At 57.2% G+C, this 17,463-nt stretch overlaps 1 protein-coding gene across 2 annotated transcripts; it reads left to right on the forward strand.

Annotated features, from left to right (window-relative positions):
- Positions 1-7,412: 7,412 nt before the first annotated feature.
- EMX2 (empty spiracles homeobox 2) lies at positions 7,413-12,181 on the forward strand (the record flags this gene model as incomplete). 2 transcript variants are annotated; one of them, XM_080694098.1, is made up of 3 exons in its annotated part: positions 7,413-7,809; positions 9,666-9,850; positions 12,014-12,181. In XM_080694098.1, 3 exons carry the CDS (start codon positions 7,413-7,415, stop codon positions 12,179-12,181), a joined length of 750 nt encoding a protein of 249 aa, XP_080550224.1. The 2 variants fall into 2 exon arrangements, with proteins under 2 accessions (XP_080550224.1, XP_080550225.1); XM_080694099.1 differs by lacking the exon at positions 9,666-9,850 and having other exon boundaries at positions 12,014-12,117.
- Between the last annotated feature and the right edge of the window lie 5,282 nt (positions 12,182-17,463).

Here is a 17,463-nt window from a genome sequence, read left to right on the forward strand (position 1 = left end):
TGGCTGCGGGCGCAGGGCTGCATCGCTGAGTCGCCCAGACGCCCGAGATGGTGTAAATTGGGGAAGTGGCCAGGGTGCCCAGCCTCTAGGAGCCAGGGGTCCCAGAATCTGAATGGGGTAAGGGGCTCTGCTCCTTGGGTCTAGGAACCTTAAGAGGCCCCAGTGGCTACTTGGATTTAAAGGTCCCGGGGTATGCTACCAGGGCATATCTGTGGGGAAGCATCTTTATGTGTGTGTCCCTCTGTGGGGCTTTTGGGGAATACCCTGCCCCGTCCATCTAATTTCCCCTCCTGTCTGTGCAGGATACTGCTCTGTGGCCACCGTCAGAGGCTCCAGGACCACATCTAGTCGCCCGCATGAGTGGCACGGGGACACGGCTACACCAAGTTCCAGCAGCGGTGCCACACAGTGCAGCTCTGGCTGCTTCCCCTCACTGGTGGTCACATCACTGACCACCCTCCAGACCTAAGCCCTGGCCTTGGGTCCAGAGGGCCATCAGGAAGAGAAAGAGGGTGTGAGGCAGGGCCTGAGGACCCTGGTGGGCCGTGCTCGTGAAGAAGTGTCTGTGTTTGATGCTAGGGCCTCCTGGACCGGCCTCTGTCTTTTGACTCACGCCTGGGCTCACCCGACTGCAGGCAGGGACTCTTTCCTGCCTTTGCCCGGTGGCTTGAGAGACTGGGCAGGGAGGAGAGGCAGAGCTGTCCCCGGGCTCTTTGTGAAGTGACCTGCTGCATCCACAGCCAGAAGGGGCCATTGAGCAGCTTCGTGCATCTCAGTTTTCTCACCTGAAAAATGGGCGTCAAGGCTCTTTCCCTAATTTACCACACCAGAGTGTGAGGTCCAGGGAGGCTGTAGGCGTGAGAGAAGGTGTTTAAAGCTATAGAGGCGCAGGTGAGAGGAGCTCCTGGGCGTTTCCTGTCTCCAACATCTTCCCCATTCAAGGAGACCTCCTGCCTCAAGGTTCCTCTTTTTTGGGGATGACCCAGACCTTCCTTCTAAACCTGCCCAGCTCTTACCTGCCCAGCTCTTGAAGTCCAGAAAATGAAGAAGTACTGAAAGGAGAGAGGGGCTGCTGAGTGGCTATTTCAGAAGGTGGCTTGCTAGCCAAAGGAAGTCTAAGCAGCCCCCTTACATTCCCAGGGGAGCACCGCACTCCAGGTTAGGAGGCAGGCCTTCCTGGTACAGAATCACCAGTCTCCAATAGATGCCAAGCCAGAGAGGCAGAAGGCTGCCTCTTCCCCACGTGGGCCGAGTCTGCCCCGGTAGCACTGACCCTGGAGCCAAAAGGTGACAGGTGGCTGATGGATGCGGCTGGAAGGGCCATGCCAGCTTCACCCAGCACCCTGCCAGGGAGCACCGCGAGACAGCTGTCTCCACCTCTGCTGTGGCAGTCGCCTGGCCACTCGTGTCCGTGTTCTCTAGGTCCTCATCTTTTATGGCCTTGACTGTGTGTTCAGCGTCCTCCTTTGCCTGTCTGTTGCTTGGTCTTAGGCTTTCATTTGTAGGAGAAAGAAAGGGGGGAACACCCCCGCACGCACACATACTTTGATGGAGTTCCCTACAAATTGTGGGATTTCCAAACAGATGATCTCGGGAAACCCAGACGCTCACAGGCTCCCGCCGACGGCCGGAGGCCTGCCAGAGTACACGCCGGGCTCCTGCAGCTGCCCAGGGCAGCAGAGGCCAGGCTCAGGGTCGGCGCTAGGAGCTGGAACGCTGAGGGTGCCGCTCCCGGCCGCCTTCATATCACACGGGTTTCCAGCAAACCCTAAACAGATTCCACCGCCTGGCCTCGCAGGAGGAGGCAGGCTGCCCGAAGGGTGGAGGTCCGCACGCCCCAGGGGCAGAGTCGAGTCGCTAGGAGCCCAGGGTTCCGCAATAGCCAGGGACTCGGTCCTGGGGCGTCCCCCGCCAGCCGCAAGGGGGCGCGAATGTGAAAGCGCCGCAACCCGCAAGCCCGGCTCTTCAGACCCCCATCCAGACCCCGGCCGACCGCGGCCCGCGGTTGGACGAGGTGGGAGGACCTGGAATTTGAGGCCGTCGTGAGGTAGCTGGCCATCTCTGGCTCAGGTGGTCCAGGCAGCCTAGTCCTTCTCAGAGCTGAGCCAGCCCCCTCCTCCCCAAGGAAGCCGAACGCCTCGCGAGGCTGGACTTCCAGCGCGGATGAACTCCAGAGCCGAGAGCTGGAGTCGATGCAGGAGGGATCGTTCCTAAGTCGTTCTTTCTAGCCAAGGAGTCCCCGAGTCTTCCTCCTCCGGCTAGGCTGCGGTCTCTGAGGTGTTAGGAGTGGGGCGCCAGCCCAGCACTGGCCGGGGCCCTCGGGCTCAGCGCCTCCGGGTGCCGCGCCCGCGCCGGTCCCTCGCCACTAGGCGCCGCTGCGCGCACGCCGATGTGGGCCCAGGGCCGCCGCGCCCGCCTGGCCAAAGGCCGAGGGGAGGACGCCAGAAAGGGATTTGCCGCAGTGATTTTTAAAAAAAGTGTTTTTAAGGTATTACTTCTACTTTTCGTTTTTCCATCGTTTCCCTATGCATTCGGCGAGGCCGGCGTGACGGGCTATCACAGCGAGCCGAAGGACTTCTTAATGGGCCCCAAGGACTTCCCATCTCTGGACCCCGGCTCACTCTTGGGACCCGGTTGGAGGATGGCGTGGGGGAGAGGATGGGCTCACTCTTCCCTGCACCCGCGCTTCCTGCCCCGCGCTGCCGGGGCCCCTGGCTCCAGCTTACCCGGAGCATCCAATCCCAGTATCCACCCGGAGTATCGAGGGTGGATCGGATGGCGCAAGGCCAGAGACTAATAATAACCAAAATTTGGTGAGCGCTAACGTGTGCCTGGCTCATCTACCTCCCACCGACCAACAGGATACTGTTACTTCCTCTTCATAGGTGTGGCAAACGAAGCTCAAGGGGTCACGCAGGTAGTGACCTCAGATGGCCACTACGCACCCCAATTACACAAGGCTGGGACCGACCGCGGAGGCTGAGCAAAAAGCATGCCAAGGACAGGGGCCACTAACCCTCTGCAGCATAGGGATCCTGCAGGAAATTCGGCGCAGAGTTATCAGACCTCCCCAGGAATCAGTGCCCTTCATTGCCCCCAGAGAGCCAGGAATCCAGGCCTCTCACCCCAAACCCTCCAGAGGGAAGCCCGTGGCCTTGGGAGCACAGAGGAGTGTCAGCGTATTCCCACAGCATTATGGCTCAGTCTAAAGCCCAACAGCAAGCCCTGTGGTGGGTGGGTAGTGATAATGGACAATATCTGGGACAGGAGCTTTTATTGAAGTTAATTTTATGCCAGACGTTGTCTGAACACTTTGCTCTGTTTTATCTCATTAAACAGTTCCCAGGGTCAAGATACTATTACTTATTCCCCTACGGAAGAAAGTAAACAGAGGCACAGAGAGATCAGGTAGCTTGCCCAAGGCCACACCAGGCTGTGACTGCGGGCCACCTTGGGGGACAAGTTTGTTAAGGTATAATGACATACACAGTAAAAGTCACTCAGTACTGCACAGTTCTAGGAGTTTTGAAAAGCACCGTGGTTTAAGCACCATCACAATAGAAAGTAGAATAATTCCATCACTGCCCTTTCAAACAAATGAAACCAAACCAAACCAATCCGAAACAGCATCCTTACCAGTTAGCCCTCGGCTGCTGTCCTGGCTGTATTTTTACATATGACAAAATAAATAAGGTCTGGAAAGTCTGTGGTGCTGCCCAAGGTCGTTCAGCAAGGGACACAGCTGGGAATAGAACTCTGGCTTGTGTCTGCTAGCCCAGTTCCCTGCCGAGATTCCCCGAGCCTAGAAAGCCCCAAACACCGCTGGGAGCGCACGTCCCTGAAGGGTGGACGCCCTGCTGCACGCACAGGGACTTAACCAAACATCTACTCTCTGGGCGGCTGCGGAATAGGGGTGGGGGGTGTCACATTCTTCAAGAGTGAGGGGCAGCCGGCAGGTCTAAGAGCTCATGGTTGGAGCACAGACCAGAGAGCCCAGCGCCCAACGCCACTGCGGGCCAGTGCAGTTAATGAGTTACTCCAGTAGGCAATTCCTCCGCATGTCCGGGGTCGGGGTCGGACCGGCCTGGAGCCGAGCCGGAGCCGGAGCCGGAGCCTGAGCCGGGCCGAACCTTCCGCGGCCCGTCAAGTCTGGGCGCACGAATTGGCTTAGATGACACGTCCTCCAGGGCTTCCGTGCCGCCCGGCCTCACCGGAAGCCCGAGTCTATTTTTCGGCCTAGGGCTGGTGGCCTTGGGGCAGAGTCTTTAGCCCATCACTTGCTCTCTTCGGACAGAAGTAGTGGCCAGAGAGGGTAAATGTGAAGGGGATCCAGAATTGAAGCATCCCCGGCTGAACATTGCAAAAGGGGCCGCAGTGTTCTCACACATCGCTCACAGTCAGGGTCTCACCCCCAACCTCCCAGACAGGGCTGCATTCGCTCACTGGGCCTCAAGGTCAGTGGCATTCTGGAGCTCCAGGAGAATGCTACCCGTGTAGAAAGAGGCCACTCCATGCCCCAGGCCTGGGGAGGCTTTTAGAAGCCCTGGCTTGGGGCCCCAGGGTCTCGCCCAACATGGAGGCTGGCCTCCTCCTCCAGGTTTCCCACACAGGATCACACAGAGAAGGAGCCCCTCTCCCCTTGCCCCAGGATCTGGGATCCCCCGTCTGTGCAGATTGGATCCTTGTTTCCAGCTAGCTTCCAGGCAGTGGCTCCCATGGTCTTGCAACCCCACCCTTCACCGACTTTTGACTCCCAGCCCTCCTGGGCGCCATTGGGCCTCCATCCCCACAGCTTGGTTGATGGAGGGACTGCTGAGCTGGAGACGATATTCCAGGAGATGGTGGTGCAGGCCTGAAGAGGGGGTCTTCTAACAGACCCTGGTTCCACAGGGCTAGACCCAGTGCCTAGAATCTCTGGGCTTGGAATAAAAGGGGGAAAAGCAAGGCCGCTGGACACAAAGGGAAAAACTGGACCGGGACCCCAGCTTGGAGTGGGGGCTTCACAGGACTGAGGCCTGAATTGGGGGCACATTTCTCCTATCATGAGGGCAGAGCAGAGGCCTACAGGGGTCTGCTGTGTGCATATGCTTGTATGTGAGTGTGTGTGTGCACGCGTGTGTGTCCGTGAATGTTAAGGAGTAGCAAAGATGATCTCTGCCACCTCCCAGCTAATTCTTCTAGACCTCCAACACCACCAGGAAAACACCTCTCTTTTGCCTAGAAGGTTTCTAAAAGAGGTTTCTGGGCATTTCTTCCTCCCCAACACAACACTAAAACCTGGAATAAAGTTGAGAAATTGGTACAACCAAATGCACGAAAGCAGGTAAAACTAAGGGCTGTAAAGAGGACACCCCAGGGTGGGGCAGAGGTAGCTGGGAAAACCCAAGTAGGTCCTAAGACCCAGACCCTTGGCTGAATTTGGTGGCATCGCAGCCTGCTCTGGAGAACTTCACCTCTCTCCCCTCTGGGTCGGGTCTCAGGGCAACCTAGTCCCCAAACACAGGCATTCTTCCTCCTTAAGATAAATGACATAGGCCTGGGAGTAATAGATTTAAAGGACGCCAATTTTTTTATTATCATTAATTGTAAACGTGCAAAATACCTGCTGGTACTTCACTTTAGAAGAATGTAATTGGCAAAAGGGGGGAGAGGAAAAAGAGGCGGCTGGTGAATAGATAATAGATCGTTAACCACCAATAAACAGAGCCGCTCCAGCAGCCGGGGGATGTGATCATAATTATGCCGCAGCGCGAGCCAATGGGGACGAGAGAACTAGGCCCTAAAATCATCCCAAAACCGAAGGCGAGCTCGAAAATGCGGACACGGCCCAGGACCGGAGACCCGATCCACAGTCTAGTTGCGTCCTGGGTTTGCAGAGCAACCCAGCCCCGGGACAACAGATGGCAGAGTAATAATAGATATCATAATAATAGCAACAATAACAATGTCAACACTAATAAAAATAATAACGACAACTGAACGGTTATAGTAGCGCCGCATCCGTCGCTCGACCAACCTTGGAACCCTACCCCACCCTCGCTCCCAGATATCCCCGAAGAAACTGTTTTAGGGGAAGGAGGAGAGAGAGCCCCTTCCCAGAGGGAAGCAGCAAGAATCTGTGGGGTGAGAACGGGCGCTGGTTGGAAGCCCACTGCCCGGGCTTGGTTGGCGGCGCGCGGGTCTCAACTTGCAAACGAACCAGCCGGCTCCAGGTCTGCTGCGGCGCCCACCCAGGGACCTCGAGCCTGCGCGTGGCCAGGGGGTGGGGGGACACCCCGCACGCCCCGCCGGGGAGCCGCCCGGAGTTTTGCTGGGGGTGGGGATTGGTATAACCCAAGTGCGCGGAGCCAGTCCCCGCCCGCTTACCCTCGCGGCGCTCCCGCGGCCGCGGCGGCGGAGTCTGCGTGTCTGTCTACCCGTCTGTCTACCCGTCTGTCCCACCAGCTCCGCGCAGCGGACTCGGGATCGGGGGCCGCGGCGGAGAAGGCGCGGGCCGGGGACTCTGCGGGGAGCGGGGCGCCCCGGAGGGAGTGGCGGCGGGGAAGGAGGAGGCGCTGGCGGAGGGGGAGGAGGTGGGGAAAGAGGAGGAGGAAGGAGAGGAGGAGGAGGAGGAGGAGGAGGAAGAGGAGGAGGAGAGGAGGCCGGGGGAAGAGGCGGCGGCGGCGGAGGCGAGGAGCCGCCGGGCGCCGCGGGGAGCGAGTGAGCCGGGGCGGGCGGCGGGCGGCCGGCGGCGGCGCCGACTCCGTTCCACTCTCGGCCCGGATCCAGGCCTCCGGGTTCCCAGGCGCTCGCCGCCCTCTGACGCACTTTAAAGAGTCTCCCCCCTTCCACCTAAGGGCGAGTAATAGCGACCAATCATCAAGCCATTTACCAGGCTTCGGAGGAAGCTGTTTATGTGATCCCCGCACTAATTAGGCTCATGAACTAACAAATCGTTTGCACAACTTGTGAAGAAGCGAACACTTCCATGGATTGTCCTTGGACTTAGGGCGCCCTGCCCGCCTTTTGCAGAGGAGAGAAAACTTTTTTTTTTTTGGGCCTCCCCCGAGAAACTTCCCCCCCCTCCTCCCTGCCGCTAACTCCGATCACCCCCACGCCATCTCGCCAAAAAAAAAAAAAAAAAATTATTACCCCAATCCACGCCTGCAAATTCTTCTGGAAGGATTTTCCCCTCTCTCCAGGTTGGGCGCGTTTGGTGCGAGATTCCCGGAGTCCTCGGCTTTGCCTCTCCTCCCCCTCCCCCCTCCTTTCCTTTTTCCTTCCCTTTCTTTCTTCCTTTCCTCCCCCCACCCCCACCCCAAACAAACGAGTCCCCAATTCTCGCCGGTCCTCGCCGCGGGCAGCGGGCGGAGGCAGCCGCCGCGGTCGGTCGCCGGGAGCCGGGGCCCGGGGCGCCCGCTGCTCGGCGCAGCATGTTCCAGCCGGCGCCCAAGCGCTGCTTCACCATCGAGTCGCTGGTGGCCAAGGACAGCCCCCTGCCAGCCTCGCGCTCCGAGGACCCCATCCGCCCCGCCGCGCTCAGCTACGCCAACTCCAGCCCCATCAACCCGTTCCTCAACGGCTTCCACGCGGCCGCCGCGGGCAGGGGCGTCTACTCCAACCCGGACTTGGTGTTCGCCGAGGCGGTCTCGCACCCGCCCAACCCCGCCGTGCCGGTGCACCCGGTGCCGCCGCCGCACGCCCTGGCCGCCCACCCCCTGCCCTCCTCGCACTCGCCACACCCCCTCTTCGCCTCGCAGCAGCGGGACCCGTCCACCTTCTACCCCTGGCTCATCCACCGCTACCGGTACCTGGGGCATCGCTTCCAAGGTACGTGCCACGTCGCGGGGCCGCCGCGTCCTCCGGCGCCGGCCTGCCCGCGGGGGCGCCCGGCCAGGCCCGGCGGAGGGTCCTCGGGCCCCGGGGGCCGCGCACCCGCTTCGGAGGCCGCGCGGCCGGGCGCGGGCGCGGGGTCGATCCCCACCCCCCGAAGCCCGGCAGGTTTGGGGTGCTGGCCTGCTGGCCACTTTATCCTTTGGGAAGGGGCGCGGATGGAGTTGCCCCCTTGTGCGCCCGGGGCAGCCCGCCCTGCGTGCCCGGAGCCGGGAGCCCGCGGTGCCCAGGCGCCCCGCGATCTGCTCGGCCAGGGCACGGGCAGGCCCGGCCGCCGCGCTCACCTCGGACTGCGCTCCACTCTGTTCGCTCCCCACCTCTCGCCCCTTCTGCCCAGACCCACGACTTCTCGGTCTCCGACCCTTCTGCCCTGGCGAAGGGACGCTCGCGAGCCGGGAGCCAAAAGGGGGTAAAGGGGGCTCCGCCCTTGCTTTTTGGAGCCCTGGAGAGGAGCGGAACCGAGCGGGGAGCAACCTCCGGAGCTCGGTTCTCTCGCCTAGATCTGCTTAATTAGGGCGCGGAGCGGCCGCCGCCGGAAAGCAGGTTCGGTCTGCTTTTTGTTTTTCTTTCTTTTAAAATGAAATGTACGGGGTCGAAAGATGGCCTGGGAGGAGAAGATCAGCTTAGGCGTCTTCGTTTCTTGCTGTTTTTGGTTTTATTTTATTTGTTATTCTCTGGCTGGGGGTTGGGACGAAAATTAAAACTTCGAAAACGGCGGCTAGGAATTAGGCGGCTAGGAATTAGTTTGCCGACTAGAGTCAGATCCGAGCCCGTAAAAGATCTACCTCTGGCGGCAGCCGATCGATACTCTGTGGCTTGTGCATCTATTAACCCTTCACATTCCTGCCCGAGCCTAGAATCGGGTGGATGTCACCGTCCTCACTATAATTTAAAAACAACACCACCAGCACAGGCGCACACACAAACCAAACCAACAAACCCCTTGGACGGGGTTTGACTCCCTTCATGGCCAGATTGTCGTTTTCTTTTTCTTTGTTTGGGTTTTTGGTGAATCGATTTTCTACACTTATAAGTAAACCCCAAACTACGAATTTAACCTCAAAGTTTCGGTCTTCCCTTCCTCCTTCGCTGCCCGCCGCTGTCGTGGTCCCCCAGCAGATCTGAAGCCGCTGAGATCTTCCTGGGCCTTAAACATTCCAGCCAATGCCCGCAGCCGGCCACCCCTGGGCTCCCACCCCAGCCTTCCCTGGAGCCTGGAGCCCCGGGCCTGGCCCTCCAGAGGCCGCTCGGGTAAAAGCTGGGCACGCACCACGAGATTTCCATCTCAGCCCGGGTGCAACGACTCCGCGGGCCTCTGAACTTTCCGGCAGGGGTAGCAAAACAAAAACAACTTAAATAAGTCCGCAAAAAATTCTGGATAGCGGCCCGACAACTCTCCATGCTGGGGTCAGAGTTTCCGGAGAGGTTAGAGAAAAGCCGTTTCTTTGGGTGGTGGGCGCCAATCTCCTGGTTGGGTTCTGCGGCCCCTTCATCTGCCCTGGACGCCCAGCATGAGGCTGGCGAGGCCCACGGAGCCAGGCCCGCTGCGAAGCCCGCAGAGTGGCGGAGGCCGGGACTGGCCCCACCCGGGCAGCCTCGGGTTGGGTGTCACGCAGGTGGATCCCTGGCAGTCGGCGTCCCTTCGCACTCCGGGAGAGGGCCAGCAGACCCGGCTGGTCTAGCGCCCAGGACTAGGCGGATGCCCTGCGCGAGCCCCGTCAGCCCGTCTCGGGAGAAGCGCCCGGCTTGGGCCAGAGCCACCCCTTAACGGCACCTCTGCGGTTCCCCTGCAGGGAACGACACCAGCCCGGAGAGTTTCCTTTTGCACAACGCGTTGGCCCGAAAGCCAAAGCGGATCCGAACCGCCTTCTCTCCGTCCCAGCTTCTAAGGCTGGAACACGCCTTCGAAAAGAATCACTACGTGGTGGGCGCGGAGCGGAAGCAGCTGGCGCACAGCCTCAGCCTTACCGAAACTCAGGTGAGCGCGGCCCGGAGCGAGGACACCCCGGCCAGACTGGGCTCCTCGCCCCAAAGCTCTGGACCAGGGAGCGGGCGCCCGGCCTCGCGAGTGCAGAGGCGGGAGTAAGCCTTCGGCAACTCGCCCTGCAGCTGGCCCCATCGGGGCTCCGGTGTGACTTTGCAATCACCCAGGTTTCCTGGGGCTCAGCAAGGGGCTGTGTGAGCCCCAGCATGGAGGAGCTAGTTCACCCAGCTGGGTAGGCCTTGGGGCTCCTGGCCAAGAAACTCTGCACTTTTGGTGAAAGACTTGGAGATCCCGCTGGGGCCCAGGATGAGATGAGGAAAAGCTGCCGGGTGTCTGGAGATTGGGGCTCAGGGCTGGAGCGGGTAGAGTGGGTTGTGAGTTCTGGGGGATCCCAACGTATGCCTCAGTCACTTCCCTTAAGGAATTGAAAAGTCAGAAACGGGTGGCCAAGTGTGCTGGGTGCACCGGAGAAGAGGGCCCACCTCAGGGGACAGGCCCTTCCGGGCATCAGTCGGAGGCAGGCCGGCAGGGGCACGTCCGGGGCACGGAGGGGGCTCAGATCTGCAGCTGCTGTACAGGAGCCCGGAGGGCGGATCAAAGTTCCCAGCAAACTGTAACGTTTTGGGGAAGATTAAGTTGTGACACTTTTTTTTTTTTTCTGGGAAGCGCAGGAAGGTCGAGACTTTTGTTTTTAAAATGTCCCCTGCCCTGGACAAAACTGCGGAGGGCCTTGCAGGTTCTGCCGGGCAGGCACACGGCGCGGCCGGCCGATTTCTCGCGGCCAGGCGAGGCGGTGGTGGTCTTTGTCCGCCTCGCTGCCCACGCTGCCTGGAGTCTTTGTGTGAGTGTCAAGCCCCGAGCGCACCGACGTGCGCCTTGGGCGAGCGCGGGGGGGGGGGGGGAATGAACCGTCCTCCCCCTCAATTAGCAAACTCAAAGCAAATTAAACTCAGCCTTGTTCCCTTCGCTTTTTCATGGGGCACTTTGGGGAGACTGGGCATTCGAGGAGAGCCAACCGGACCCGGTCGAGTCTAAAAGGAGCCTGTGGGACGGGATCTCAGGGGCCCAGGGGCTCGGACTGTGCTGGGGCCCGACTGCTGCAATCGGACGCCTACGGGCATGCGAGGTGCTGTGCCTCGGTCGTCCTCACAGACTCACTGCCCTCTGGGGAAGCTTGGACCGTGTAACTGGCCTGGTTGCTGACCGGGATGCCAACCTGCTTCCCCAGGGGACCATGGAATCGCAGCTCACTCCAACCTCATTCCTGCCTAGAACTCCAGCAGTCGCTCTGGGGAGGCCAGGCTGCCGCCCAGCCGAGGTGGGAAGTGTTGGGGCCAGCACCGAGGCTGACCCCCCCCCCCCGCTGACCCGGCCTGTCCTGGCTGGACCAGAGGAGGGAAGAGGGAGCTTGCTCTGTCCCCCTCTTGTTTATCAGTCTCTCTTACTTCCCCTCTATCGTACAGTCTTTTAGAAGCTTTCACTTTTGAGTCTTTTCCTGTCTGGGAAGGTCCAGCAGGGTTGGTGGAGGCCTGTGCACCCCACTGTCCCCCTGGCTTCCCCCGCACCAGTCCACTCCTGCGCACCTGTGAGCAGTCCCGCCCGCACGGAGGCAGGGAGGAGGCAGGCCCTGATTGTCTACCCGGCCTGGCTGCCTTGCAGTGGGGTGCTATATTTAGGTTGCGCCAGACCGGCAGAAAATAGAAAGCACATTGTGCCCTGCGGGGAGCTATGGCAGCCCCGGCTGAGGTCTTTCTTATACTCTCTTGCTGGAGGGAGTTAGGATATGTCTCTTTTTATTTTTCCCTATAATTATTTTTGTGGGGGCTCCCAACTTTGCAAAAGATCTTTGCTCTCGGCAGGATATGAGTGCCCTGGACCTAGTGGAGCGGAGGTGAAGGCTCAGGGTGCTATGGGCTGTATGGCCTGAAGAAGGCTTCCCGGGAAGACTCAGAAGGGCAGAGAGCTGGGCTTCCCTGCCCTTAGCGCTAGAGGATCTGCTCCCAGAGGGGAGGCCTAGGTGGCCATCCCTAAGGCATGAGCTTGGAGAACTAACTGGGCTTTCTTAGGTCTGACTGTTGTCTGGGTTGGGAATGGGTCAGAAACCCAGGAAGAGAGTACTACAAGGACCTAACACACACACCTGCCTCTTCCCTGCAGGTAAAAGTATGGTTTCAGAACCGGAGGACAAAGTTCAAAAGGCAGAAGCTGGAGGAAGAAGGCTCAGATTCACAACAAAAGAAAAAAGGGACACACCATATTAACCGGTGGAGAATCGCCACCAAGCAGGCGAGCCCGGAGGAAATAGATGTGACCTCAGACGATTAAAAACCCAAACTTAACCCGTGGAAACGGACGACGTGGAGCGAAACAGAGACAGGGAGAGGAGGGGAAGAAGGAAAAAATCCAACCAACCAAAACAAACCGCACACACATTCACCGAGAGAGGGAGAGGGGATCAGAGAGAGCGACGGCGGGACGCAGACTGGACAGCTAGAGCGCCGGGTCCCAATTGGAGGGAGACCGTGAGGATGGCAGAGGACCCCAGGCTCCTTCGTCAACTTGCAGCCCTCGTCTAAAGAGGCAGCTGAATGAGTGAGAGAGAGAGAGAGAGAGAGAGAGAGAGAGAGAGAGAGAGAGAGAGAGCGCGCCAGGGAGAGGGAGGAAGAGAGAGCGAGAGAGGAGAGCGAGAGCGAGAGAGCGAGAGATCTGACCGTGGTGAAGCTGAACCCATACTTTGACAAGGGGAGCTGTCAGTCAAACGCCAAACCAGGGAGACAAGATGATTGGCAGGTATTCCGTTTATCACAGTCTGCTTTAAAAAAATAATGATAATAATGATGATTTGAAAAATCCCAACCGAACCAGGCACAGGACTTTTAATTTTGCACTTCGCAGTGTTTTGCCCCAGTCTTTGCAAAAACAATTAGTAATAACAAGCAAAATTCCATATCTAGCTCCATCCCACACCTGTTTCAAAAACTTGAATTGCATGTAGCAGTTGTTGGGCGAATGGCGTCTAAAGACAAAATGAATTGTAATTTTATTTTTCCTTTTAAAGACAGGTTCTGTGTGTTTTTTTTTATTTTGATTTTTTTTCCAAGAAATGTGCAGTCTGTAAACACTTTTTGATACCTTCTGATGTCAAAGTGATTGGGAAAGCTAAACGAAGTAAGCTCAGCGATAGTGGTCCTCTTACAGAGAAACGGGGCAAGCTGGCTGGGGATGGGGGTGGCGGGGGAGGGTGCCCACAACAAGAATCAGGGCTTGTGTTGGAAAAGGAAAACCTAAATTAATTCTGTTTCTTGGACATTCCCTTTCCTAACATTGATAGGCTTTAAAAAAAAAAAAAACCACCAAGTCAACCACTCTTCTTAGTGGTTGGAGCAATTGGCTGAGTTCGACCATTCACGGTAATGGCCATTTAAAACTTTCAATCTATCTGTTTCAAAAACCGAGGCGTAGTTAGCGGGGATGCTGTTAGTGTGGCCAGGGACACACGGCAAGTTTTCAAGCACTGAGTTTCTCTTCCAAGACCATAGACTTAACTAAAGAGAGTGACAAACGCTTCCTTAATGTCTTCTATATCAGAATGTAAATATTTTTGTGTTTTGTGTTAATTTGTTAGAATTCTAACACACTATATACTTCCAAGAAGTATGTCAATGTCAATATTTTGTCAATAAAGATTTATCAATATGCCCTCAGAGTAGTTGTCTTGGGAAATTGAAGCGGATCTTTGCATAAAGTATCTTTATAATTTGAGTGTGGACCTTGCCAACTAGGCTCTGGAAAACTCCGGCTCCCCACCCACAAAAGGTCCAGACTGTTGACTTTCGGGGCATTTTTAAAGAGAGAGGAAAACGTAGACGGGAGATGTAGAGCAACTCAAGTCTTGCAGAGGTGAGATGGGGGAAAGTTTTCCAAGCAGACTTTTTTGCCCGTTGGTTGTGTGCCCTACTGAGGGCGTTCCGTTTGAACCTCGGGTTAAGAATGCTTCTCTTTAAGTGTTATTTTTTTTCTTTTTAAAGTTTAGATACGTGTTTATGAATTAAAAAACTATCCTCCCAGGATTGGGGAAAAGGCTTAGCAGAACCACAATTCTGGGACTTCTAAACTTTGTCTCCGACTTCAGACCCCTTAAGTATAAGCCTCCCCTGCCCACTCTCTCTCCCTTCTTTCACTCCTTCTTTTCTTTTCTCTCTCCCTGGCCCCAATCTGCCAAAGGTAATGGGATGAGCCCAAAGGCCTCAGGAACCTTATAAGGCCGGTGTCCTGCGAAACCTTCAACTCTGAATTTTAACATTAACGCAAAAGTTGTAACCATTCTTGGAGACTTTCCCTCCGCCCTCGTTCCCCCTTCTGGGGTATGAGGTTGTTTTTGCACGCTTCATTTGCTTCTTATCCTGATAGGCTGCATTAATCAGTTTTATTTCCATTGATAGAGAAACCTCGTCTGTTCTGTTCGAGCTACAAAGCGTCCTGCGAGCTTTTGTGAAAGTGCAAATCAGTTTAAGCAATTATCATACCAGGAATATGAAGGGGAAAGAGGAGGCCTTGCCCAGTGGTCTCCTTTAATCTCTTAATCCACGGATCCAGGGGGGCTGCCTGGACATAATTTAGGACAATCTCCCCACCCCTTACACTGTGATAAGGCCAAGTTACAATACAGGGCAAAAATACAAGCTTTGTTAACATCCTGCCTTGAAAAGTTAAGATTAGACATTCTGTGCACGTGTGGGGACTGTAGGCCACTATGGAGATTTTTCTCTTTCTGTTTTTGCTCCCCTCTTTTAAAGTAGTGTTCATTCTTCATCTCTCTCTTTGCTCTCCATCTCTGCCTTTCTCCCCCCTCCGTCTCTCCATCTCTGCCTCTGGTGACCTGGCTGTGTGTGTGTGTGTGTGTGTGTGTGTGTGTGTGCGTGTGTGTGTGTGTGTGTGTGTGCGCGCGCGTGTGTTACACAGACCCATTTAGGCAGTGTGCCCTGTGTGGGTGTGTCAGGGTGAAAGGGGGTGGCTCGAGAGACCCAGGCTTGCCTCCTGCACAGACAGGTGCAGTGGGGGGGACCACAGAAACCCCTGTGGGATTTTCAGCTTCTTCAACAGTGACACCCTCCATGACTGTTAGCTGTCCGGAGACCTGGGCAGTCACTGTTCCCAAACCGCATCCCTTTTCGAGGAAAGATATACAAGTCACCTTTTCTTCCCACCCGCTTTCCAACAAGAAGCCTGGTCCTATTGAAATTGGCCGGCCTTTAGAAATTTTTTTTCTTACCTTGATACAGGCTCATTTCTGCAGGAACCCCATACCTAGTTTTTGTAAGTGCAAGTAAAGTGGGGCAGTGGTGAAGAAAAAAATTTTGGGGGGGTAAATGTTCTATGTAGTGTAACAGCAATAAAATCATCAGAGAATACTATTAGCTTTGAGGAAGGAAAAAAAAAAACCTAAAAGCTTTATTACAAACCCAGCTTTGAAAATAGGGGGGATTAGGTGGCTGAAAGGGTCCCACAATGGTAAGAAGAAAAGGTTTCATGCTAATGAGGTTAATGCCCTTTGTATCTCGGGCCTCCACATCTTCATTACGTGCTATCTCCGGCTGCACCGAGCGGCTCAGAGAGCCGCAATCCACTCCAACGCCCCCCTTCCCGGCCCAAAGAAGGATTTGATAGCAGCTCTGTTCAAACTAGATAATTATATCTTTTCAAGTCGGAATTAAGATAAAGAAAGTGAAGCAGAGGCGGCTCGCCTTGATCCACTGCAAACAAATTTGGCGCACTTTCGAGTCCTTCCCCCGCCTCAAAAAGGCAGGACAGTCAGCTTATTAGACGCTCGTTTGCTCTATTAATTCATCTATTTAAAGTGGCAGGATTAGAGCTTCTAATGTGGACGCGGGCTGCCGTGGCGCTGAGGAATATAAATATTTGCGAGATGCCATCCCACGATGACTCTCTGGGCGTGGGGCTCCGGGCAGGGTGCGCGGGGCACGCGTGCTCTGCGCTGTGTCCCGTGCGCGCGTGCTGGGCTGGAGCCCTCCGGTCAGGGCTGCACGGGAGCCGTGTGCCCCCTCGTGTTACACGGATGCCAGGCCCGGGTGTCCCTGGGCAGGGCTCTGTGGGCACCACGCGCCCACCTCTGCGTTCCTCCGCGCTCGGGGCCAACTCTGTGGGCGCCCTGCCTGTGATCCCGAAGGGGCTCGTAGGCTATAAGTTTGATCCGGGTCCTGTTTCCTTGATGGTTCCTCGTGGGGCTCCCCAGCGTCCCGGTGTGCTAAGTGATTGTTCAGGAGACGGCTCTCCGTTTGCCTGGCCAGGAGAGGGTCAAGGAGAATATTTTACCAGGGGACTGTGGCCACGCTCTCTGAGAGCTACACGTGGGCTCCGTGTGCGCTTCCCCTTAGCTAACCTGTTTCTTTCATAAGGCTCCAGAGACTCCCGGGTGGCAGAAGCTTGAACCTCCGACAGTCACCCCTTCCTCGCTAGCTCTCCTTCTGGGTGTGTGATGTTCCCAGGTCCCTCAGACTCTGCTCCTGGCAGCCAGGGCCAGCCAGAGCGGGAGCGTTGGCCGCCATCCGAAACTTGCCGGGCCACTTTTGTGCTGGGGGCGGATTGTGGCGGCCTGAGAGGCCGCCAAGCGGGCCAGGCAGAAAAGAGGCTCTGGCCTGCGCGCGGCCTCGGAAACCACGGCTCCTCCCCGTCCCCGCCACGAGTCGCAGGAAACAAAGTCCTAGACTGCACGGGCCGATTGAGGAAGAACTGGCGATTGGGAAGCCTGGCCCCGGCCCGCCCGGCCCTGCTCCATGTCGTGGCGGTGGCGACGGCTATGTGCGGGTGGGCTGTGGCTGCGCACTCGTGGGCAGTTAGGGGAACCAGTGATGCTGCGTTGGTAGAGGACTACGCACCAGGTAGTCTGTGATCAGCCGTTTGCGGGTCACTGAGATGCAGCTGTGGGTCCCACCCCGCACTTCTGTCAGTTTGTACCCAGGGAATCCGAGGCTGCAAAGGCTGCAAAGGCTGGAGCTGCCCGGGTAGCTTGCGCAAGTGCGGACAGACGTAGTCCGTGCGCCCCGTAGATTGTTTTGAGGCAGGCAACAACTTGTGGTTGTGGCCCTAGTATCTGTGACGGTGTGGAAACCCAGTTTATCGGATTTGGGTACGGGAGTGAGGTCGCACAGTGTGTGTGGGGTCTCAGAGGATGGGGGTGGCCTCGGTGTGTGTGTGAGTGTGTGTGTGTGTGTGTGTGTGTGTGTGTGTGTGTGTGTGACTCGCGGGGGTATTTCTCCCCGTTCGGGTGGGGGTGCCCATGCTCCGCACTGGAGCCCTGGTGCGTCCTGGGGCCCTTGCCGCGCCTGTCCGGCGAGGAGGCTTGGGTTGGGGCGCTGTTCTGGAAGCGCACCGCGCAGGTGCTCCCGCGTTTGGCAAACAGTCTTTCCCCCCTATTTTTGTAACTGCGCATTTTTTCAGGCCCGCCTTTATTATCCTGGCAATCAGCGCTTGATTTATTTGGGTGCCGCAGTGGAGCAGCCGCGGGAGGTGCAGACGATGCCGGGCTACAGCGTCGGGCCCGCGGCGTCCGCGCCACTGAAGCCGAGCTGCGGACCGGGTCGGTGGCT

The sequence above is a fragment of the Muscardinus avellanarius genome (assembly GCF_963383645.1).
Source record: "Muscardinus avellanarius genome assembly, chromosome: 4".
Classification (NCBI taxonomy): Eukaryota; Metazoa; Chordata; class Mammalia; order Rodentia; family Gliridae; genus Muscardinus; species Muscardinus avellanarius.